Source organism: Oncorhynchus mykiss, chromosome 9, assembly GCF_013265735.2.
Source record: "Oncorhynchus mykiss isolate Arlee chromosome 9, USDA_OmykA_1.1, whole genome shotgun sequence".
NCBI classification, from domain to species: Eukaryota; Metazoa; Chordata; class Actinopteri; order Salmoniformes; family Salmonidae; genus Oncorhynchus; species Oncorhynchus mykiss.
The window spans coordinates 33608956-33635307 of NC_048573.1; the positions used below are offsets into that span (position 1 = coordinate 33608956).

Genomic DNA, 26352 nt, shown 5'->3' on the forward strand with positions numbered 1-26352 from the left:
AACATGCTCTCCAAACAAAGACAACAAAGAAATTGACAGTGAATTTGAAAATGTAAATAAATAAACCAAATGTTCTTTATCACAAGTGTTTGCTCACTGGCTCTCTAAACAATGTTTCCATTTGGAGAATGAGAATGGTATGAATGTACAGTATATTACATTTTTTGAATTATCAAAATGTACGCAATCAATTATTCTAAATAAATGGGGTAATATGTTGGGATTAACAATAACTTCACAGGCATCGAGGCATTAATTTACTGTTCGATTGAACGAGTGACCGAAGCAATTTTGAGCATGGTATAATCGTCGGTGCTGGATCCACTATCTCAGAAACGGCCTCCCTCCTGAGCTTTTCACGCATGACAGTGCCTAGGGTTTACTGAGAATGGTGTGACAAACAAAAAATATCCAGTCAGCTGCAGTCCCGTGGGCGAAAAAAGCTTGTTGATGAGAGGGGTCGAATGAGAATCGCAAGAATCGTACAAGCAAACAGGCGGGCAACAAACAGGCAACTAATGGCGCAGTGCAACAGTGGTGTGCAGAACAGCATCTCAGAACTCACAACTCGTCGATGCTTGTCATGGATGGTCTATTGCAGCAGACGACCACCAGTGTTCCACTCCTATCAGCTAAAAACAAGAAGAAGCGGCTCCAATGGGCACTCGATCGCCAACAATGGACAATTAAGTTGTGGAAAAGTATCGCCTAGAACATGGCAGTGAGTTAAGTTTACTTGAGTGACCTGCACAGTCCCCAGACCTCAACCCAATAGAGCATATTTTGGATGAGATGGAATGGGCTGTTAGCAGCATGACTGTCCCGCCGTCCTCTCTGCAGCAACGACATGATGCCTTTGCGTCAGCATGGACTAACATCCCTGTGGAACGTTTCCGACAAATTGTAGAATACATAATGTTTGTATCTAATAAACTGGCAAGTGAGTGTATATTTCACAGAGCATTGATAAACATTGAAGAAACAATTGAGACAATGAAACAAATAGTGTGCACTTATTGGCTGGAGCCAGTGCGCAATAGTGGAGAGAGATGTGCCTATAGCACGTCTTCGCCACCCACCCCTCCCCTTATTCTGGTCATTACATTTTAAATTACACTTTTAAAAAAAAGTATATACAGTGCCTTGCGAAAGTATTCGGCCCCCTTGAACTTTGCGACCTGTTGCCACATTTCAGGCTTCAAACATAAAGATATTAAACTGTATTTTTTTGTGAAGAATCAACAACAAGTGGGACACAATCATGAAGTGGAACGACATTTATTGGATATTTCAAACTTTTTTAACAAATCAAAAACTGAAAAATTGGGCGTGCAAAATTATTCAGCCCCCTTAAGTTAATACTTTGTAGCGCCACCTTTTGCTGCGATTACAGCTGTAAGTCGCTTGGGGTATGTCTATCAGTTTTGCACATCGAGAGACTGACATTTTTTCCCATTTCTCCTTGCAAAACAGCTCGAGCTCAGTGAGGTTGGATGGAGAGCATTTGTGAACAGCAGTTTTCAGTTCTTTCCACAGATTCTCGATTGGATTCAGGTCTGGACTTTGACTTGGCCATTCTAACACCTGGATATGTTTATTTTTTAACCATTCCATTGTAGATTTTGCTTTATGTTTTGGATCATTGTCTTGTTGGAAGACAAATCTCAGTCTCAGTTCTTTTGCAGACTCCATCAGGTTTTCTTCCAGAATGGTCCTGTATTTGGCTCCATCCATCTTCCCATCAATTTTAACCATCTTCCCTGTCCCTGCTGAAGAAAAGCAGGCCCAAACCATGATGCTGCCACCACCATGTTTGACAGTGGGGATGGTGTGTTCAAGGGGGCCGAATACTTTCGCAAGGCACTGTATATTTCACCTTTATTTAACCAGGTAGGCTAGTTGAGAACAAGTTCTCATTTGCAACTGCGACCTGGCCAAGATAAAGCAAATCCATTTGACACATACAACAACACAGAGTTACACATGGAATAAACAAACATACATTCACGTTTACAGTAGAACAATCTATATACAGCATGTGCAAATGAGGTAGGATAAGAGAGGTAAGGCAATAAATAGGCCATGGTGGCGAAGTAATTACAATATAGCAATAAACACTGGAATGGTAGAATGTGAAAAATATGAATGTGCAAGTAGAGATACTGGGGTGCAAAGGAGCAAGATAAAGAAATAAATACAAATGGGGATGAGGTAGATTGGATGGGCTATTTACAGATTAGCTATGTACAGGTGCAGTGATCTGTGAGCTGCTCTGACAGCTGGTGCTTAAAGCTAGTGAGGGAGGTAAGAGTCTCCAGCTTCAGTGATTTTCGCATTTCGTTCCAGTCATTGGCAGCAGAGAACTGGAAGAAGAGATGGCTGAAGGAAGAATTGGCTTTGGGGGTGACCAGTGAGATATAGCTGCTGGAGCTGGTGCTACGGGTGGGTGCTGCTATGGTGACCAGTGAGCTGAGATAAGGCGGAGTGGTGGGCACTATATGGGGCTTTGGTGACAAAACGGATAGCACTGTGATAGACTGCATACAATTTGTTGATTAGAGTGTTGGAGGCTATTTTGTAAATGGCATCGCTGAAGTCGAGGATCTGTAGGATGGTCAGTTTTACAAGGGTATGTTTGGCAGCATGAGTGAATGATGCTTTTTTGCGAGATTTTGCTAGACTACATTTTGGATTGGAGATGTTTAATATAAGTCTGGAAGGAGAGTTTACAGTCTAACCAGACACTTAGGTATTTGTAGTCCACGTATAAGTCAGAACCATCCAGAGTAGTGATGCTGGATGGGCGGGGAAGGTGCGGGCAGCGATCGGTTGAAGAGCATGCATTTAGTTTTACTTACATTTAAGAGCAGTTGGAGGCCACGGAAGGAGCGTTGTATGGCATTGAAGCTCGTCTGGAGGTTAGTTAACACAGTGTCCAAAGAAGGGCCAGAGGTATACAGAATGGTGGCGTCTGCGTAGAGGTGGATCAAAGAATCACCAGCAGCAAGAGTGTCACGTTCTGACCTTAGTTCTTTGTTTTAGTATGGTCAGGGTATGGTCAGGGCGTGAGTTGGGTGCTTTGTTGGATGCTTTGTCTATGTGAGTTTTTCTATGATTTGCTATTTCTGTGTTTGGCCTGGTATGGTTCTCAATCAGAGGCAGCTGTCAATAGTTGTCCCTGATTGAGAACCATATTTAGGGAGCCTGTTTTCTATTGTGTTTCGTGGGTGATTGTTTTCTGTTTTGTGTCTACACCAGATAGGACTGTTTCGTTTTGTTCATTCTCCTTTGTTATTTTGTTTAGTGTTCTCGTGATAATAAATTATCAAAATGGACACTTACCACGCTGCACATTGGTCCGATCTCTCCTACTCCTCCTCAGAGGAGGAAGAAGAAACTTGTTACAAAGAGCGACATCATTGATGTATACAGAGAAGAGAGTCGGCCCAAGAATTTAACCCTGTGGCACACCCATAGAGACTGCCAGAGGTCTGGACAACAGGCCCTCAGATTTTACACACTGAACTCTATCAGAGAAGTAGTTGGTAAACCAGGCGAGGCTATCATTTGAGAAACCAAGGCTGTTGAGTCTGCCAATAAGATTGTTGTGATTGACAGAGTTGAACGCCTTAGCCAGGTCGATGAATACGGCTGCACAGTAATGTCTCTTATCGATGGCGGTTATGATATCGTTTAGGACCTTGAGCGTGGCTGAGGTGCACCCATGACCAGCTCTGAAATCAGATTGCATAGCGGAGAAGGTAATCTGTTTGTTAACGTGGCTTTCGAAGACTTTAGAAAGGCAGGGTAGAATAGATATAGGTCTATAACAGTTTGGGTCTAGAGTGTCCCCCCCTTTGAATAGGGGGATTACCGCGGCAGCTTTCTAATCTATGGGAATCGAAGACGATACGAAAGAGAGGTGGAACAGGCTAGTAATAGGGGTTGCAACAATTTCGGCAGATCATTTTAGAAAGAGAGGGTCCTGATTGTCTAGCCCGGCTGATTTGTAGGGGTCCAGATTTTGCAGCTCTTTCAGAACATCAGCTATCTGGATTTGGGTGAAGGAGAAGTGGGGGAGGTTTGGGCGAGATGCTGTGGGGGGTGGAGGGCTGTTAATCGGGGTAGGGGTAGCCAGGTGGAAAGCATAGCCAGCCGTAGAAAAATGCTTATAGAAATTCTCAATTATAGTGGGTTTATCGGTGGTGACAGTGTTTCCTAGCCTCAGTGCAGTGGGCAGCTGGGAGGAGGTGCTCTTATTCTCCATGGACTTTACAGTGTCCCAGAACTTAACAGATATATATATATATATATATCAACATGTAGCAGTTGTCACTTTTCCTTCAACTGAAATCCTTACGGTTCAGTATTTTCTAACCACCCCCCTTAATCGCACACACTACCCAAACTAATGGACATGTGACAGCAAGACAGAATGGCACATTCCAAATGAGCACTGGGTACATGATACATATTGGCCAACATGGCATGTCCATTTGGTGAATGTAGATTGGCGGAGTAAATAAAGGAACATCATAGCATTTGCCCCAAGGCAGATTAACACTTTACCCAGGTCCTAAACAATGCCCACTAATCTTTTGGTGATGCTGGGGCACTAAGGGAGCATTCTCTCCCGCATAATGTACAGTGGACACCGGGGTTGTCTCCATACCGCCCAGCAGTGAAACAACTTCCATGCCACACCCAGGAACATTTTGCGGCGCAGTCATTTTCTCTCCAAGCCTGGGGAAAAGATCAGAGCACACCCTCTTCTCACCAGGTCATAATCAATTCAGAGTCGGTCAGTGTCGGAATGAAAACCTCACACACACCATCATAGGGCAGACACTCCTGCAGAGCACCCCTGCTCAGGAACAGCAGAGGAGCAGGAAGGAGACAGTTCGACCTACAACACAACATCTTCACCAGAGCCCAACCCCGCCCTTATAAATCAAATATTACACATAGGACAAGCAAGGACAAATACGGACAGAGCAACATAGGACAAGCAAGACGTAGCATACAGACAGAGCAGCATAGAACAAAAAGCAGCAAGACAAAATTCATAAAAGTTGTTTCCACACCTCACAAGCTACAGACAACACTTAGCCTACCACAGAAATTAGAAGATTTTTTCGCACATTTTATGGAAACCCGAAGGTGTCATACCTAACCGCCCCAGTGGCTTTCCATAGCCCCCCTACACACAGTATGGCTAACTCTGTCCATTGTGCTGACAAAACGCAGCGAAGATATGTTACTCAATTATTTGATATTTTTTGATAAAACTGAGGGGGCACAAGTTTGAACTAAGGGGTTAAGTGTTTATGTAAGCAAAAAAAAAGCACATAAAGCACATACACGCTACATAATTCATAAAGGTCACGTTAATTAAGGATCGGACCCTTTTTTTATATTTTTGCCTGAAATGACATACCCAAATCTAACTGCCTGTAGCTCAGGACCTGAAGCAAGGATATGCATATTCTTATTACCATTTGAAAGAAAGCACTTTGAAGTTTGTGGAAGTGTGAAATTAATGTAGGAGAATATAACACAATAGATCTGGTTAAAGATAATACAATCATCTTTGAAAGAGAAAGAGAAAGGCCAATAATCAGTTAGAAGTAGGGTCGCACATTTTGGGGTATATTCAGAGGTGGAAAATTTCCAAGGGAATTAACGGGAATATATTGGAATTAATGGGAATATATGGGAATTTATGGAAATTTATGCAAATGAATAGTAATACCATTTAAATGTATATGTTTTTTGCATTGGATTACCATATCATATGGAGACAAACATAAACCTTTTACCTTATCATAAGTAGACATAATTGCAAATGATTAAATCCTTCCAATAGAAATAATAAAAAATGATTTAGTTATTTAGTTTAATTTATTTAACTTGAATTAAATGAGTTGACTCTTCACATGGGATAATTTCACTGAACAACAAAAGAAAGGGAATATTGAATGATCCCCAACGATCCCATCGCATCTCCCCAAAAAGTTTTTAACATACATCTGTAAAATGAGAGTCTATAAAGCTTTGGTTGCCTTCATCTCAGGCTTCCATGTCTTCTCCCTGGACCTCCTCAATGTCCACCTCTTGAACATCAGACTCTGAGGCCTCATCTTCACAGTTACTTTCCAACCTTGTTGAGGATGGTTCCTTGTCAGGCTCAAAAAGCTTCAAATTTGCCCGGATGGCCACCAATGTTTCAACCCTTGTATTGGTCAGCCTGTTGCGTGCTTTGGTGTGTGTGTTCCCAAACAAGCACCAGTTGCGCTCTGATGTGGCTGATGTTGGTGGGATTTGGAGGATGATGGAGGCAACAGGGGAAAAAGCCTCAGATCCAGATCCATCCACTTCCACCAGGTGGCTGATGAAATATGTTGGCATGTCTGCCATATTGCATCTCCATCCCAAAGCCCTTGCTTGGAAGTGTACTTCACAAGACTGCCAAGAACTTTGCCCTCATCCAGGCCAAGGTGGCGAGACACAGTAGTGATGACACCATAGGCCTTGTTGATCTCCTACCAGCATACTTGGGGTCCAACGTGTAATGTGCCTTGCGTAAGTATTCGGCCCCCTTGAACTTTGCGACCTTTTGCCACATTTCAGGCTTCAAACATAAAGATATAAAACTGTATTTTTTTGTGAAGAATCAACAACAAGTGGGACACAATCATGAAGTGGAACGACATTTATTGGATATCTCAAACTTTTTTAACAAATCAAAAACTGAAAAATTGGGTGTGCAAAATTATTCAGCCCCCTTAAGTTAATACTTTGTAGCGCCACCTTTTGCTGCGATTACAGCTGTAAGTCGCTTGGGGTATGTCTCTATCAGTTTTGCACATTGAGAGACTGACATTTTTTCCCATTCCTCCTTGCAAAACAGCTCGAGCTCAGTGAGGTTGGATGGAGAGCATTTGTGAACAGCAGTTTTCAGTTCTTTCCACAGATTCTCAATTGGATTCAGGTCTGGACTTTGACTTGGCCATTCTAACACCTGGATATGTTTATTTTTGAACCATTCCATTGTAGATTTTGCTTTATGTTTTGGATCATTGTCTTGTTTGGAAGGTAAATCTCCGTCCCAGTCTCAGGTCTTTTGCAGACTCCATCAGGTTTTCTTCCAGAATGGTCCTGTATTTGGCTCCATCCATCTTCCCATCAATTTTAACCATCTTCCCTGTCCCTGCTGAAGAAAAGCAGGCCCAAACCATGATGCTGCCACCAGCATGTTTGACAGTGGGGATGGTGTGTTCAGCTGTGTTGCTTTTACGCCAAACATAACGTTTTGCATTGTTGCCAAAAAGTTCAATTTTGGTTTCATCTGACCAGAGCACCTTCTTCCACATGTTTGGTGTGTCTCCCAGGTGGCTTGTGGCAAACTTTATACAACACTTTTTATGGATATCTTTAAGAAATGGCTTTCTTCTTGCCACTCTTCCATAAAGGCCAGATTTGTGCAATATACGACTGATTGTTGTCCTATGGACAGAGTCTCCCACCTCAGCTGTAGATCTCTGCAGTTCATCCAGAGGGATCACGGGCCTCTTGGCTGCATCTCTGATCAGTCTTCTCCTTGTATGAGCTGAAAGTTTAGAGGGACGGCCAGGTCTTGGTAGATTTGCAGAGGTCTGATACTCCTTCCATTTCAATATTATCGCTTGCACAGTGCTCCTTGGGATGTTTAAAGCTTGGGAAATCTTTTTGTATCCAAATCAGGCTTTAAACTTCTTCACAACAGTATCTCGGACCTGCCTGGTGTGTTCCTTGTTCTTCATGATGCTCTCTGCGCTTTTAACGGACCTCTGAGACTATCACAGTGCAGGTGCATTTATACGGAGACTTGATTACACACAGGTGGATTGTATTTATCATCATTAGTCATTTAGGTCAACATTGGATCATTCAGAGATCCTCACTGAACTTCTGGAGAGAGTTTGCTGCACTGAAAGTAAAGGGGCTGAATAATTTTGCACGCCCAATTTTTCAGTTTTTGATTTGTTAAAAAAGTTTGAAATATCCAATAAATGTCGTTCCACTTCATGATTGTGTCCCACTTGTTGTTGATTCTTCACAAAAAATACAGTTTTATATCTTTATGTTTGAAGCCTGAAATGTGGCAAAAGGTCGCAAAGTTCAAGGGGGCCGAATACTTTCGCAAGGCACTGTATTGTGTATGGGCTTCATGCAGAAGTCTTCATGCTTTTTGATGTATTTCAGAACTGCAGTTTCCTCTGCTTGGAGCAACAGTGATGTGGGCAGGGCATCATTTCTTCTCTTACATCTGAAAGCAGAGTTTAAACATCAGACAGGATGGCATTGTCTCCCTCAATCCATGCAATGGGTAATGCTATAGGTTTCAGGAGTTTCAGGCTTTTTACCACTCTCTCCCAAAATACATCATACAAGAGGATCCTCTTGATGGGGCTGTCCATATCAACAGACTGTGATATAGTCATTTCTTGGAGAGACTCCTTCCCTCCAGGAGACTGTCAAACATGATGACAACACCACCCTAACGGGTGTTGCTGGGCAGCTTCAATGTGGTGCTCTTATTCTTCTCACTTTGCTTGGTGAGGTAGATTGATGCTATAACTTGATGACCCTTAACATACCTAACCATTTACTTGGCTCTCTTGCAGAGTGTATCCATTGTTTTCAGTGCCATGATGTCCTTGAGGAGCCGATTCAATGCATGAGCAGCGCAGCCAGTGGGTGTGATGTGAGGGTAGGACTCCTCCACTTTAGACCAAGCAGCCTTCATGTTTGCGGCATTGTCTGTCACCAGTGCAAATACCTTCTGTGGACCAAGGTCATTGATGAATGCCTTCAGCTCATCTGCAATGTAGAGACCGGTGTGTCTGTTGTCCCTTGTGTCTGTGATCTTGTAGAATACTGGTTGAGGGGTGGAGATGATGTAGTTAATTATTCCTTGCCCACGGATATTGGATTTGCTTGACCTTCACTTGAACTCTGTTGAACTCTGCATCCAGCAAATTAGTAGATAAAGCATGTCTAGTTGGAGGGGTGTATGCTGGGCGAAGAACATTCTGAAATCTCTTCCAATACACATTGCCTGTGAGCATCAGTGGTGAACCAGTTGCATACACAGCTCGAGCAAAACATTCATCAGCATTTCTCTGACTACGTTCCTCCATTGAGTCAAAAAAACTTCTGATTCCAGGAGGACCATGAGCTGTTGCTATCGATAAGGTGTCTGATTCATCATTTTCACCTCAAATAGAAGTAGAGGGACTTTTGTCAGAGGTTGCTTGTTGTGAGCGCTGAGGGAACTTTATGCACTTGGCCTGATGATTTTGCATCTTTGTTGCATTCTTCACATGTGATTTGGCACAGTATTTGCAAATGTCCTTCTATATTATCTTCAGTGAAATGTCCCCACACATCAGAGTGCCTGTGGAATTTTCCTGTAAAGATTAGAAAAAATTAGTACAAAAATAAATAATACAATTCCATGCACAGGTAAATAGTTAAGCAGTTACATTAAACAACTCCTTTGTAAGCTAAATTAATGAAACATGTACGGAATTAACACTCTTCAGTCAGCAGGCTCAAGCAAGCGAAAACCCACATGGTAGCAAAAACTAACTAGCAGAAATTGTTACGTTATACATTATTCAAACACACTTTCCTGTAGGCTACTATTTAGTAGTTAACAAAAAATCATGTATGTCATATGAAATATATTCACCCCACCCAGTGTTGTAATCAAAACTTACCAGAAAGCATGGCTCAGACAGTGTAGTAGTGTGGTCTCAATAGCATCTCATAAGTGTGCAAGATCTTGAGAATCAGCTGTACATGTGATGGAAGAGTGCACTGCACATGTGATCGAAGAATGCACTGTGCATGCAGAGGGTTGCAATTCCATTGAATTGGGGATAGTTTAACCAAAATATGCCACAAGACCTAGAATTGCCTTATGTGTTTTCCACATTAAAGGTTAACTGTTATAAGCCAGCTTTTTTAATGAATTTAAGCAAAATTCCCCAAATTCCCGGGCTTAACTCCCCATGGAAAATGTCCAGAAGGTTTCCGACCCGTTGCAACCCTATTTAGGAGTCTAAGCTCAAAGTTTTAGACTGATTCAATGAACCATTGCATTACTGTTCAAAATGTTGTATCAAGTCTTCCCAAATGTGCCAAATTGGTTTATTGTACATATCTATAGAGAACATACAAAAATGATGTTGTATTAAAAATACAAGTTTACACACTCCCAGAAATGTCATAATTGATGGACAATTAGATTCCCTACCGAAAAGACACTAACCTTCACACATCTAGATGGGAGAATGGCTGAACGAACCAGAGGTAACTAATTTCCGTTTTTTAGGACTACAAGCTGGCGAGCTCTATTTAGGGGAAACATTTCAGCTCCTGTCACAGGAAGTTTGGAGTTTTTCCTATGAGTAACTCTGTGAGAAATGCGGACTAAATCCCGCCTGGACACGGTCCAAGTTTCTGTGGCTAAGTCCTGAGTTATGGTGACAGATCTCAATGGTTTTAACACTAAGGGTGGCTCTCTATCTGAGATCATGATTCTCCATCTGAATGATGGGCTTTGGTTTACATACAGGATCGGGTTTGATTAAGAGTCCCTGAGAGTATGTACTGCCCACTCTGTTATCCATTGAGTTGGTCTGTTGTGCATTGTATCTCTGGAGACAATAACATATTCACTTGTGTGATAGCAGAGATAGATGGTTGCCATTACTCAAATAATCATACTGTAGCTATGTAGCATTTGCTACCCATGTTTTGCAAATAATTTTTAATTGGGCCATGCATGGTTCATCCTTCATGAGAGAGAATGAGCAATAGCTATGAGAGAATGAGCAATATGCATGAGAGAGAATGAGCAATCGGCATGAGAGAATGAGCGCTAGGCATGAGAGAGAATGAGCAATAGGCACATTGAAGACACACAAGTCAAGTGCACGAATTGATACATTTTTAAAAATAGAAAATAAACATCCCTCCCCTAGCTCAAAATTAATGTTCTTATCTATACAGCCACCCAAAATGAGTTGTACCCTTCATAAAGATGAGCAAAAAAGATGCAATAAATGCAATAAATAATACAAATTCTGAGCTATATCTTATGCTTACAAAAATTGGAAAATTATAGAATTTTATATTAATACAATTGCTCAGGGAAATACATTTTGTTTAATAAAAGTAATGTTGTTTTTTCTCTCAAAAAGATAGGTGTCAAAAGATTCTTAAAAATAAAATGACATCTGCATGAGCGTTCTACTTTTTAAAATGAACCTCAGCTTAAGGAACTGTATTGTGGCCTTCCATGGCTTCCTATAAAATCCCTTTGTCATTCATCAACATGGGAAAAGGCAAAGAACTCACAAACAAAGAGACAAATCTTCAAATCCTGTTTATTTTCATAAATCAGGCAATGAATACATTTTTTAACATTTTTAACCCGGAATACCACTATCAGGGCAGCAATTAAGGAGTAGAAGAAAAATCCAACTGCCCAAGTAGGAGAAATACAGAACTTTGTTTAATCTTATTTAACCTTTAATTTAACTAGCAAGTCAGTTAAGAACAAATTCTTATTTACAGTGACGGCCGAACCCGGATGACGCTGGGCCAATTGTGCGCCGCCCTATGGGTCACCAAGTCTCCAAATGAATAAATAAACACAACCACCATTCCAATAGGCCCTTTGGAAGGGTTGCCAGAAAAAAATCTTTATTGCGAGCAACCAGCAAATGTAAACGCAATGAGTTTGCAAAATGGCATTGGCACTTGGATTGGAACCGGTGCTATGATCAAATAAAATTGAAAATAGAGCTCTTTTGCCACACATTCACCAGTGGTGGGTTTGGCGTCGAAAGAAGGATGCCTATGCAGACAATAGCGTACTGTAAAATATGGTGGTGGATCTTTGATGTACAGTGGCTTGCGAAAGTATTCACCCCCCGTGGTATTTTTCCAATTTTGTTGCCTTACAACCTGGAATTAAAATAGATTTTTGGGGGGGATGGGGGTTGTATCATTTGATTTACACAACATGCCTACCTTGAAGATGCAAAATATTTTTTATTGTGAAACAAACAAGAAATAAGAAAAAAAATGGAAACTTCAGCGTGCATAACTATTCACCCCTCCAAAGTCAATACTTTGTAGAGCCACATTTTGCAGCAATTACAGCTGCAAGTCTCTTGGGGTATGTCTCTTTAAGCTTGGCACATCTAGCCAGTGGGATTTTTGCCCATTCTTTAAGGCAAAACTGCTTCAGCTCCCTCAAGGTTGATGGGTTCCGCTGGTGTACAGCAATCTTTAAGTCATACCACAGATTCTCAATTGGATTGAGGTCTGGGCTTTGACTAGGCCATTCCAAGACATTTAAATGTTTCCCCTTAAACCACCTGAGTGTTGCTTTAGCAGTATGCTTAAGGTCGTTGTCCTGCTGGAAGGTGAACCTCCTATCATGACACAAGGCGAGACCCAGATGCAGACACAGGAGGCAGATGGTTGGAGTCTTACAATATTTATTAATCCAGTAGGGTAAGGCAAAAGAAGGGTCATGGACAGGCAAAAGGGTCAGAACCAGTTCAGAGTCCAAAAGGTACAGAAGGGCAGGCAGAATCAAGGTCAGGGCAGGCAGGATGATCAGGCAGGCGGGAAAGTATTCCAGAGTCAGTCAGGGGTGAAAACCAGGAAGACTATCAAAAAGAGAATAGCAAAAGGAGTATGGGAAAAACACGCTGGTTGACTTGACTAACATGCAAGACAAACTGGCACAGAGAGACAGGAAACACAGGGATAAATACACTGGGGAAAATAAGCTACAACTAGAGGGGATGGAGACAATCACAGGAGCAGGTGAAACACATCAGAGCGTGACACCTTCATCTCTGGAAGACTGAAACAGGTTTCCCTCAAGAATTTCCCTGTGTAAATGCTCAATTTTAGTCTCATCTTACCAGAGTACCTTCTTCCATATGTTTGGGGAGTCTCCCACATGTTTACTTATTTTTTTCTTTTACACAATGGCTTTTTTCTGGCACTCTTCCATAAAGCCCAGCTCTGTGGAGTGTACGGCTTAAAGTGGTCCTATGGACAGATACTCCAATCTCCACTGTAGAGCTTTGCAGCTCCTTCAGAGTTATCTTTGGTCTCTTTGTTGCCTCTCTGATTAATGCCCTCCTTGCCTGGTTCTTGAGTTTAAGTGGGCGGCCCTGTCTTGGCAGGTTTGTTGTGGTGCCATATTTGGACTATTTTGTGTATGTCCATTACATGAAATCCAAATAAAAATAAATTTAAATTACAGGTTGTAATGCAACAAAATAGGAAAAACACAAAGGGGGATGAATACTTTTGCAAGGCACTCTAATTGGGATGTTTTGCTTCCACTGGTTCTGGAGCCTTTGTTATGGTAACCTTCAAGCAAGATAATAACCTCAAGCCCACATCAAAATCCACAAAGAAATTGCTAATTGCCCCCCAAAAAATCTACATTTTGCAATGGTCATCTCAGCCTCCAGACTTGAACCCCGTTGATGGTTTTAATTGAAGTGGGCAGTCCATACGAGCAGACCGAAAGATTTTGTATGAAGGACTGTTCTAAGATCCCTCCCACTGTGTTCTTCAATCTAATAAAACATATTAGAAAAAGGCTGTGCTGTTTTCCTTGCAAGTGGCAATAGTTTTAACACCAAAATGATATCTTTCTCTGAGCAAATTGCATTAATGTAAAATACTATAATTCACCAATTTTAGGAGCATATGATATAGTTCAGAATTTGTATGATTTATTTTATACAGTTTTCTTTGCTGATCTTTATCTTTATCTGGCTTGTGTGAACCAGAACGGCTCAGTGGAGCATGTTTCTGTAGCAGCTGTTCAGTATTCTGTACAGTATCTTTATCAAGGATGCCAATAATTCTGGATGTGACTCTATATTCAGTCAATACAAATGTTTTCCCAACGTAACCGCTAAAGTCTTTAGAAATGTCCACATCGTTGCTTTGTTGCCAGCAGTATGTGAAATAACAGTGGAAAGGGCAAGCCGCACTAATTTACTTCACACCACATTCCTTCTGAAGTAAACGGGTCTAACCTTTACACAGTAACCCCACTTAGTCACCTTTCCTTATAAACACGCCGGTTGAAAAATCTCATTTAATGTCAGTAAGCCGATTGGACCTCTCTCTTCCTTTATTTCCATCTCTTCTGTACCTGTCGCACCGTTCTCAGCTCTCCCTCTCTCTTTTGCTCTTTCTCTCTTTGCTTCGTTTTCACTCCCAGCTCTCTCCCACTTTATCTCGCTTTCAGCTCACCCTCTCTCAGCCCTCAGCTACCCCCTCTCTCCTCACCCTTCCTTTTCTCTTTTTAGATTCTTATTCAGAGAGGTAGGCAGCACTTTGCGTTGGTAAATCAATAAAAGTGTTCCCTATAACAGACTTCTGTGTTTTCCTTTCATTGATCCTGTCAGCCAAGATACATTTAAGAGCAAGCCAAGCGATTACCCATAGCAATCCTAACTCTGATCCACAGTGCAGATGACATCAGCTCGGGGTAATTGTGATGCTGAAAAGGGGGCATTGTTAATCTTCTTTTTTTCCTCGCTTCTGGGCCTGAGTTCAAATTCTCATGTTCAATTCATTTAGATGTTAATTGTGCTTGGGTTATGGTCTAGACCAGGGGTAGGCAACCCTAGACCTAGAGTGTCGCAGGCACTTCATGTTTTTGTTCTAACCAACCTGGAAGACCAGGTGAGTTGAATGTAGGCAATCACTGAATTGATCAATTAGCTCAGTTGGCCCTGTGTGGTGCTGAGCTGGAACAAAATCCTGCAGTGCCTGCGTGTCTCCAGGAACAGAGTTGCCCACCCCTGGTCTAAACTGCCTGCATGGGAGGCAATCTCTACACTACCTTATCTCTGGTGGGACTGAGAGAATGGAGAAATGTGATTATGCATTGTTATGTGCAACAGGGTCAACTGTACTGTAGAGACCCTATGAGTCATCTTATCACAGTCAGACGTGGATTGAGTATTTTAGAGTAGGCTGTTTATTTTCTATTGGTTGTGCAGGTAATTTATGGGAAGTTGGAGACGGATGCAAAATTGAGAATGCAAAGTCTATTGAAAACACCTCTAATAGAAAGAGTGCTCAGAACAGTCTGATCAATGGGAGAGTTACAAAGCGTATTGTTAAAGAAAATCTGCTTGACTTGATGAAGCAGAATAGTGACAAGCATAATACAAGTTTATATTTTGCTCCTATGATACACGGAGGAGGAAGTACTAATGCTCCAAATGATTGTAATTGAATCCCACTATTTCACACAGTAGATGTACATTTACCAACGCGCATGCCCCGCCTATATGAAGATCTCTCTTTTTCAGCCATCTTGTCACTTAGATCTTGCTGAATTGATTGCTTTAATTTAACTTTTGCAACTCTTTTATACTCTTGCTTGTGCCTGTCGTTTTTTTCGTTGTTATGACCTCAGAAATACTGTAATGACCTGTCAAACACATTTCAGTAATGGCCAAAATGGACACAATGGAATACATTGTCTGTAACGGTTTTCTTTAGGTGAAGGAGAAGCGGACCAAAATGCAGCGTGGTGGTTATTCATGTTCTTTAATTTCTAAAGACACTATACATGAAATAACTAACAAAAACAACAAACGTGCAAAAACCTAAAAACAGTCCTATCTGGTGCAAACACAGAGACAGGAACAATCACCCACAAACACACAGTGAAACCCAGGCTACCTAAATATGGTTCCAAATCAGAGACAATGACTAACACCTGCCTCTGATTGAGAACCATATCAGGCCAGACATAGAAATAGACAAACAAGACATGCAACATTGAATGCCCACTCAGATCACACCCTGACCAACCAAAACATAGAAACATACAAAGCAAACTATGGTCAGGGTGTGCTAAAGCTTCATCTGTGATTTAACGCATCATCTCAATACTAGCATCACACGAAAGAGAAGAAAGATAGCTTTAATTTGATGGGTGGTCGTTTTTTTGTGAAATTTAAAAATGTAATCATTTAATACAGTTGAAATGTTTAAAGATGCGCTGAAATGAAAGCAACTTCGGCAAATTAGCACTCAGATTATAGTGATATTATGTCTGATCAACGCAGACAATGTAAAGTATATATACTGTAGATGTGTTGTGTGTAATCTAGAGCCAAGCATGTTGATTTTTGATCTTAGGGTATCCTGCTATTGGCACACTTGTTGAATTATTCAACAGAACATGACAACAACAGTAATTAATGAAGCAGCCTAGACAGTGCAGGTGAGTGCTGGTACTGTGGGCCAAGACAGAGCATGTGTTCCACCCCTTTTTGTTTAATGTCTTTATATGTAAATCCAGCCAGTGTATTGATGCAAATGAGGGACACATTATTTTCTTCATTTAAACACAAAACATTCAAAGAACACCTGATACCATTAGAAAATGTATATATGAGTGCATTCTAAGAACACATTTGAAATGTTACAGTAAATATAATACCTGAATTCCCACCAAAATCCCTGAACTCCATTATTTATCCATGGCATTAACAAAAAAAAAAATGTATGCTTTAATAATGATTCTGTCAATATTTGATGGATTATACAATTCAAAATGTCTGAAGTCTCTACATCCATTGTCCAACTGTTGCGTGTATAATAATTGTTTTTAAAACCATTAACAATTGTTTTTATTACAAACAGGCATCTCGCTTAATTTGTAGTCCATTAGCTGGCGCAGAGAGAGGTGCAAAGGTGTGAAATCCTAATCACAGACCGTTTATACCCACTGCGTCTCATAGAAGTAGTAATGTGGGAAGCTCTTTGTCTCACTTTCATGAATTTACTGATTCAAGGTTTAGCCCTTTTATTCAGAGGGAGGTCAAAGTGCTAATTAAAAAGCATGCTCTGGAAAAGTAAATTATTGCGATGGAATGATTAACACATTCCTAGACCCAGAATAAGTGGTGTGGAATAATTATATCAACAGGCCAAGAGATATGGAGGAAATCAAGGTTGTGCTCCCGAAATAACACACAACCTTCTTTCTGATTCTTAAATCGTTCCCTGCAGCAAAAAGCTCAGGAGAGAAAACATTATTTTTTTCAAGCCCTGTTCCTGAAAGATGGGATCTGACTCAACAATCTATCAGACCTATATAAGACCTTTGGGGAGCCAGAGAGCATCACATTATAACAACAACAACATTGATGAGATACAGATCCTATCAAACACTGAAAATAGATACTTTTGGAGAGAGAGAGAGAGAGAGAGAGAGAGAGAGAGAGAGAGGAATAAGGTGAGAGAGAGATGATGTGTGTGAGCCCACGTGTGTTTTAAATGCAAATATTTTTTGTTCGCTTTTCCCATTACTTTGCCTTCTCATCCTTTTGACCTAGAACACTCAATTCTGGCGAGTGCTGAAGTGGTTCAGCTACTAACATCTGACAGAATTCCTTCCTATGAATTTGTGTAATTGACTTACAACTACAACTGATTTTGTACTTCCGTGTACGTTTGGCCATTCAACACTTACTAAGTTATCTTGAACATGACCTCCCGTTCCCCTATTTGTCTGCTTCATGTAGTTGACCCCCTTTGAGTTGTGGATCCAACTATATCTCACACTCAGTGCTGTGTGAGGCAGGGCTGTGGAATCCCAATTAGTGGGCTGCTGTGTCCTCATTCTCCTGTTTTCCCAGTGTCCAGCTGCTTCTGGTCAGCCTAATGAGAATGGATGGCATTCATACAGTGGCTTAGGTTAGATGGTGTGATGGGGTAACACAACCACATCAATGTGTTGCTCTCAGCCCACCTGAGTGATGCAAGGTAGCTGCTGAACACTCATTATTATCATGATTCCACTGTGGACCGGTGAGGAGGGGTGAGTATAGATAAGGAGATAACAGTCTCCATTTCCCGAATACTCATACTGGCGTATACATACTTAAAGTGCATACTATGTACTCATCGTCGCAAACTATTTAGCACGTACCGTTTTGTAAAAAAGTATGCAGTATGCCACGGCCTGACTGCCTGAGTAGGTGGGGCGGGGCCGAGTGCGGGTGGGTTTTTCCAAAATCAACAGACATGTACCACAATAACCAGCTTGATCGCTCATTTACAATTCAATGAATTTCTCTAAACTCTGAGAAGGAATGGAGTCATAGGCCTATAGGCTAGTTATAGTCAGACTATCACATTCAACCAATACTGTAGCCAATTTACAACAGACTGAAGACAGAAACAGGTAATTTGGTTACATTTCAAAATATTTATTAATGGAACCAAAGTGCTCTAACATGTATAATTTACATCAAATAGTCAGTGCACTCACCAAAACGTTTAAATGTTCAAATCAAAAGGCTATTGCACAGAAACACGTGGACAGTCGAGTGGATCGCAAATTCAGAACCGCTGGATAGCTACTGTACATAATAAACTAAAGCACTGATCTTTGGTAACGAGAACAGAGTGACTGCTTAGGTTTGATCCATACATTAAATAATTCAATAGGTATCCTGTACTACAAAACTTTAACAATCCATATCCACATCCAAAGTCCCAGGTGCCGACACATTCAGAAATAAAAGACTGTGCAGTATTTTGTTTCAAATCTCTGACGAAGGCCAAGAGAATAAAAACACTTTTCAATGAGAAAACAGAGATCCACTTTGAAAAAAAAAAGACTTCTGTTTTCAAAGATGTACAGTAGCCTACGATGCAATACTCATGATCATTTTAAGGAGAACAATAACTATTTAGCCTACATTTGAACACTACCGCAGAAGCTAGTAGCCTACTTCAGGTTTGGCTACTTGAAAAGAGCTAGGGCCTATCACTGGAAGCCCACCTCTTCCAATGCATTATGCAAATGTGTGCATCAAATTCTAATAGAAGAAGAGCCTAAATGAGTATAACATTCTGGCATTTAAACCATACTAGATTTTTGAAAATTCACATACTACATTTTCACATACTGAGAATTCGTCATGCGCGATTGCGTAGTTTTCTGTTATTGGTTGATTTCGGTAGTGCATCCCCATTTTAATTGATCAGCTGTTGTCAAAGCCGAAAAGAGTATGACATCCGGGCATATAAAGTATACTTGATTTTCTAAATGTTGCATACTATTAAACTGATTTTTTTTCGCATACTTAAACGTGAGTATTTAGGACGCAAGTATGGGTATTCGGACACGGCAAGTGTCTGGGTTATGTCCTTTCTTTTCACATGATATTTCAATTAGCTACATGTCACCTGTAAAGTCAACCGGAGGTTTGATGAGCCAAGCTGTCTGTGATAATTGTAGGGAACCGGGAACATCTCAAATGATGATAAATAGCTTAATAGTAATAATGATGATAATGAATTGCTTTTATACAGTGCTTTTTACTAGGTCTCAAAGTGGTTTTCACTGTCTGTCTGTTTGGAACCCACGTCATCTACCACCAATAATAAGTGTATTTAGTCAGGCGTATTTAGTGAGGTAAAATATTCAGAACGTTGCAGACAGAAATATAATGAATAGGGTTGAATAATGTATACTGTTGCTGCACCCTCTTAAACAATAGAGGAGTAAACATCACTTCCTCTCTGTCCTCCAATCAGATCCCTCAGATCAGCTACGCCTCCACGGCCCCGGAGCTGAGTGATGACAGGCGCTATGACTTCTTCTCTCGGGTGGTTCCTCCAGACTCATTCCAAGTCCAAGCCATGGTGGACATCATCAGAGCCCTGGGCTGGACCTATGTGTCCACCGTGGCCTCTGAGGGCAGCTACGGAGAGAAGGGTGTGGAAACCTTCCAACAGATCTCCAAGGAGGCTGGTGAGTTATGGAAGTAGTAGTGGAAATGTTACTGTAAATGATAAGATACTATGGCACGATTTAGTTTTGGATTTATTTCTCAAAGTGCTGTAGCCGTCAATTACAGTTAGAGCAGTGTTGTTCCTCTTTAAGCCTTTTTTACCCAGGGTCCCATACCGACAGGTGAGTGTTTTGAGATGGGCAGTACACTGAAAGTCTGGAGAGGAGAGGGGGGCGGGGGGTGAGGGGGAGGCTGTTTTGTCCATCTAGGATCACTATGGACCTACAATTTGCTGTAAATGCCATGCTGGCAATTATATTTTGTAATAAATTAAGAAGTATTAATTAGCTTGACAACAATTAACATAGTGACTTCTAGCTCTGTGAGTGACATTCAGTTCTGTGAATGTCCTAGGGTAAAATATGTTCTAACAATATAAGAGTTTGTTCTGTGGGTGCTGGCAATATTCGTTGTGTGGGTTAACTCTCAATTCCATTTCCATCCAAGTGACAGGTGCTGCTTTAAGAAAGGATTACATATTTCATAATCTGGCCTAAGAAATTACACTCCATGATCCACGGTTCAGCATTCATACAACTCCTCCCCTGGCAATAGTGCTGTACCAAGGGAACCAAGGTTACTTCCTGATTCTCATCTTGATCTCTACAGATCCCAATCAATTTCCTGTAATTTGCACCTACTAGCTAGATCCCTGTCGACCAATCTCCGAACTTTGGTACCGAGGAGTGATGCTAGTGTATGCCAACCTCTGAAAGGGAGAGAGCTAACGATATCCCATGGGCGATGATCAGAAGTCCAGCGGACATGAATATTTAATCTGTGCACGTTCATGTGTAGTCTGATCACTCATTAAAACTTTAAGAGGCTGCTGTGGCACTGGAGAGAACAGCTGCAGGAGGAGCCTCTGTAGAACACTGAGATGGAATTGGGAAGAAAAGTCTGGATGATTTAGTGGGTTATTTTGGCTGGGTTTATATTTCAGCTTGTTACATCCTCCAATGCACACGGTGGGTCTGCAGCTACCAGATTGTTTTCTCTCCGTTGTATTTCCTTCACTGGTGTTTGTGTCTCAGCATAGAGTCGGCAAAATTATGTTATTGATGTTATTGTCTTGAATTTAAAAATATCACAGACAAGGGGGTTAGAAATGATAGAATATTGCTGTTATTGTTGACTCATACATTACAATTGAGCTGCAGTCAGGGAATGTTCTGTATTCCCATACAAATCAAATAGGAATCATTTACTTCAATGGAAGCCCTTGCACGCTCTAGGCATTGTGATTTGAATACAATAATTTATTAAGATTATGACATAACTCTGTATATTTATAACATCAAAGAATGGGCTAGTTGCAGGATCACTTGCGGCAAGCAACATACTGTATCTGTACTGAAGCAGCAGTGGTGCCATAGAAACAACAACAACAACATTCAGACCTAAATACACGACAGTATATTGTTTGAGTTGATCTGTAGGGCCATGAGATGTTTTGTGGGCTCCTTATTCTTTTGGTGAGAGTGAAATGTCAGATGCATTAGTAGCATTCTCGCTTCACCACTTCAAGCATCCACCGGACTAATGCGATATGGCCGCCCATTACCCTGAGTAGAGACTAGATTGATGGTCAGCTCGTATTGATCTCTTCTGTTTTCCACTCTCCTCTTTCCCCCTTGTTTGGGTAGTCTTCCACCCTCTCAGTTCCATGCGAATGCACTCTCCTCGTAACCGATGTACAGTTTTTTCATTCTAACTTCCGTTTCCCCTGAAAAATGGACGCGGGGACTCATCTCAGATGTCTTTCTACTGCTGCTACGCTAAGTTATGCGAATGAGTTGTCTTTTCTTTAGAAGTGTAGCAAGGGAAGATTCATCTAGTTTTCCTTGGCTTGGGTCTGGAGCAATGGAGTTTGTTTTTCCTCTTTGATAAACAGACTCATGCAAGCCTGTTTGAGGAGTAGATACTCCCACAGACATCACTCTTAAATGAATTGCAGTATGCTGCCACAGACGTGTTTTCATGTCACTTATTTGAACTGAGAAAACCTGTCAATTTACACTCTGAATATATTGCAGTGAGACGTGACTTCACTGGCTTGCCCTCAGTATTTGACCAAAAGCTTGATGTGTTCTCGTAAGATGAGCCTTTTAAACTGGAACAGTGTGCTCCTGCAGCCATCCCATCTCTCTTCTAGGGTGAACATGACAGTGGAATGGAATATGGTATCAGGAAGGAATGAAGGAAGGGGCTCACATGTACACAGTAGGAATGGCATTCCATTCCTGCAGGGCTCCCACTTGAGATGCATTGGGAGGAGCTTCATTGGGGGGAAAGTGGTAGTGGAGGGAGCCTGTAGTAGTTCTGCCTCTGCTCTGGAGGTGATAAATATAATTGGAGAATTATGGATCCCCCTCGGGGGTGGGGTAGTTCTGCGGGAGGGGCGGTGGGGTCAGAGCAAAATGGGTAGGGAGGATGTTGAGTCCTTTAGGAACCTCCCTGATTTCAGGGGAGTTTCCTGAAAAGCCACGATCTAAACCCCCCCCCCCCCATTTTGGGATATGGGGATGAATACTTGAAGCTGTTAATGCGGCACACAACCTGTGGCACGAAGCCCAGACCTAGCAGAAGCCTGATGAATTAAATCATTATTTTATCTGTGATATATTAACCAAACTGGGAAATGTAGAGCATTGGGGGGAGGATGGGGGGAATGGGGGAATGGGGGGAGGATGTTTAATGTAGATACCAACCAGTAGGTCCATCATAATAGAAATTAAGTATTGTGCACATTGAAATGTCATAGGATTCTAATTTCACAAAAAAACTAATACTTAGAATCTCCTATATGTAAGATTTGAATTTGCCACATAAAGCAGTGTGAGGAGTAAAACACTCCACTCTATGATATCCCCTGCATTTATCTCTGAGTTATAAATTCCTTCTCCAAAAGAGACATTGCACTACTCTTTATTCCATTGTCTGCTGTGTGAATGGAGAGCTCTCTCTCTTTCATGCCCAGAGATAAGACACTCTGCCAGTGGCAGGTGAAGGCACTCAGACCCACAGCACAGAGTTCTGGCAGTAGACTTCTGGCTCTGATGGCTCTGCCTGGTTTTCCCATCTTGGCCGACTGACGAGGAATTCTGCAAGCCATTCAATAATTTAGCCTTGGCTGCACAGCACACAGCCAGTCTACAGCCTTCGGGGCAGTCTAGTCCTCACAGCATGTTCAAGCCTGGTGCTCAGAAAGGAAAACCACTCAAAAAGCTGCTTATCTTCATCAGTGGCTGTCTGCCATGACCCATGTCTCTGTCCGCTTCCAGCTTCAAGTGTGGCCTCTGCTTCCCATACACGCTGTGACAGTGACAAGCATATTCTTATTGTCCCTAAAATCTAGATCTACATTTTATGGTGAATTAATCCTCATTACATGTAATACCCAGCAACAGACAGACAGGCACATAGACAGTTTCCCAAAAAGTAAACCTTGTTTGTAGCAGTGGCATAAGCACCCCTAGAGCCCTGAAGAATCATTTTGAATATCGGTGCTGAAATGGAGCTGTAGTGGTGTCCCTATGAGACCCTTCGGCTGCTGCTACTGCTGCCTCTGTCTCTGCTGCTACAGCTCCACAGATGCACCACAATAGAAGACTTTTCATTCATTTTAACAGGAGAGCCCAATCCCCAAGCATTTAACAAGCTACAAAAGGAGCTCAGCAATTTTGTTCTGTCCACTTATGGGGATTACAGGAGCCATCTTAACTGTCTTTGTAGAGATATATTGTCTGGGAATCAGCAATATTTTCTAATTCTGTCTATGGCTGCTGCTGTGGGGATAGTAAGAGGGCGATGGAGGAGAGAGGGAGAGCTGGGAAGGAGTCCTTTAGATGGAGCTCTTTTTAGATGTAGCCCAGTAAACAGATGGAGGTGTGGTTTCTCTTCTGCAAGCTCAAAGCTGTTTATATCAAAGTAATGAGCCTGAGCAGATGACCAATTAGGAGATTCCTCCCATTTCTCTGTCTACTCAGGGAAACCAACCCAATGTTGGAAAGGTTAGCTGATATTAGGAGTGCTTGAGTCAGAGAAATTTTAATTGGTTTGGATAGAGAAGCCTGGGTGTTAACTCGGGACCAAGCCAGACTGCCGCTCATCATCTAGTTCTAACTATGGTGTGTCTTCAGGTGCACAATAATGTCCATTTACTCTATATGAGTACAGTAACCGCTGGAAAAGGTTGGCCCATGCTCTCACATCTGCTCCAGCGGACGGAATGCAATTAAGGTATTTGTTTAATAAGATATGATTTGATTTTTATATTTACATAATAAGCTGTTGAATGTGTGCCGAGGATGACAAAAAATCTGTCAAACTTATTGTTTGTTTTTCTTCTCACAAAATGGTGGCTGCAGTCTCTCCTCCAGCACCAGTGTTTTCCTCAGCACAACACAGAGCTACGGGACGACATTTAAAGATGACCTTTAACTCTTGACAGTAGTAAATTAGGTCATATTACAGGCCCTTCATTTAAGATTCAGACAACCATGGATTACGCTAAATGATTGCCCTTGTTAATATTCCCTCAAGGACAATTGCCAACTAAGTTTTGGCCATATCTTTGAGGTGACTGTCACGGTCGGCTCGCCAAATATCTAATACCTATTTAGTGACGCACGGAAGTAATCAGTACCTTTCATCCTGTACAAACTCATTAGCACTGACCTGTCTGAACATGATTCATTGTCAATATCAATATCCTCCTTGTTTGTGTAGCCTGTCTCCAGATCTGATTGGTTGACTGTCCATTGTGGTGTGTCTAATAATGACGTTAAATGAAAAGTCAATGGGGAAGGGACAACTTTTTAATCTGTGGTCACAAAGTGTGAAAAGTGTATTTATGTGTTCCTTCTACCCTGTTGACACAGTTTCATATTGGTTTGGTCTTCTGTTGTCCTGTAATTATTCACCCACAGCCCTCTATTAAGAAATGGATCCCACTATTAATTTGTGAGGGTTTTTCTTTCAGTTGTTCATTTTCATGCTGTTGTTCATCCCCAGTGATGTACCACTTACTGTAAACCACTCAGCTCACAGCATTTATGACTCAAATGTAAATGGGATGTATAGTACGTGTATATTTTTTCACTCAACTATCTTGGAAAGACAGAGATCCTATTGCGAGGATGAATAACCAATAACAATATTTCCATTAGAAAGGATTAACACGATCTTGACTTGAGGGTTTCAAGTGTGTGCATGTCCGTGTGTATGTGTTCTCATATGTGTGTGTATGTTTGTGTGTTTGCCTCTGTGTGTGTCTCTGTGGGTAAAAATCCCAGAAGTCTCATCAGCTCTCCTTCTTTCTCTCTCTCTTTCTCTGAATTGAAGGTGGGATCTGCATCGCACAGTCTTTAAAAATTCCCCAAAACCCCAAGCTAGAGGATTATGACAAAGCCATCCAACATCTGCTGGATATGCACCACTCCCGGGCAGTCATCATCTTTGCCAGTGAAGAAGACATACGGTGTGTAGTTCAGTACACAGCATCCAAATGCATCTATGTTGTTGAGGGGCTTTGATGACATGTCAAGTCGAGTTCTTTAATCTCATAGCAGAAACCTTGAAGACAGGTTGGAGGCGCAGACAGATCCTTTGTGTGTGCACACACTGGGTGTCTGTAACACAAACATGCCTCCAATAACACAAACAGAAACGTGCCTAGGAGGAGAACTGAGAATATGGAATATCACAACAAAGTAGCAGATATTATTTCATTTACAATACCTTTGAGCAGTGGCGGTTCTAGCTTGTATGTCTCCCTGGGCGACCCCCCCCCCCCCCCTTCTGCCCCTCCCCCCAAATAAGCACCATTCTGCACTATTTAGTTAGTTAGTTAGTTAGTTAGTTAGTTAGTTAGTTAGTTAGTTAGTTAACTGTATTTTTCATTCAGACATTTGGAACAACACAAATAAATAATCATAATCATAATCATAATAATCATTTAAAAATATAGAAAAATATATAGAAAAATAAGACTCAAGTAACAAAGAAATAACAAAGACAAATATAAACAAATTGTAGTATATAAAAATAAATAAAAGAGTGAATCAAAGTATTACACTATTATAATATTGATAACAAAAAACACACAAATAAAACAAAATTGCACAAATCCTATATCACACAAATACACAAATAAAATAACACATTTATGAAGAAGAGAACCTGATTATTACACTATTGCACTTCAAACAAGAAACACACAAACTAAATTGCACAACTAATTGCATTAGTACTGTACAAAGTTAGAAGTGTGCTATTTGATAGATTCCCTTGCTCCCCCTACTTCGGGCTTCCAGTGGGGAGACCTGAGGTCAACCTACCCCCGCCCCCCTCCCCATCTCGTACTTCTGAGTGCGAGACCTTCTCTGGCACTAGCCTGCCTAGCTCACCAACTAGAATC

The 26352-nt window shown here is 41.4% G+C and overlaps 1 protein-coding gene across 1 annotated transcript in view; it reads left to right on the forward strand.

Moving 5' to 3' along the window:
• LOC110531945 (metabotropic glutamate receptor 7) overlaps positions 1-26352 on the forward strand; it is a 136861-nt gene that overhangs the window by 59785 nt on the left and 50724 nt on the right. The window contains exons 2-3 of the mRNA XM_021615472.2: positions 19675-19891; positions 25278-25413. Of these exons, the coding sequence (XP_021471147.2) occupies positions 19675-19891; positions 25278-25413 (353 nt within the window). The remainder of the gene's footprint in view (positions 1-19674; positions 19892-25277; positions 25414-26352) is intronic.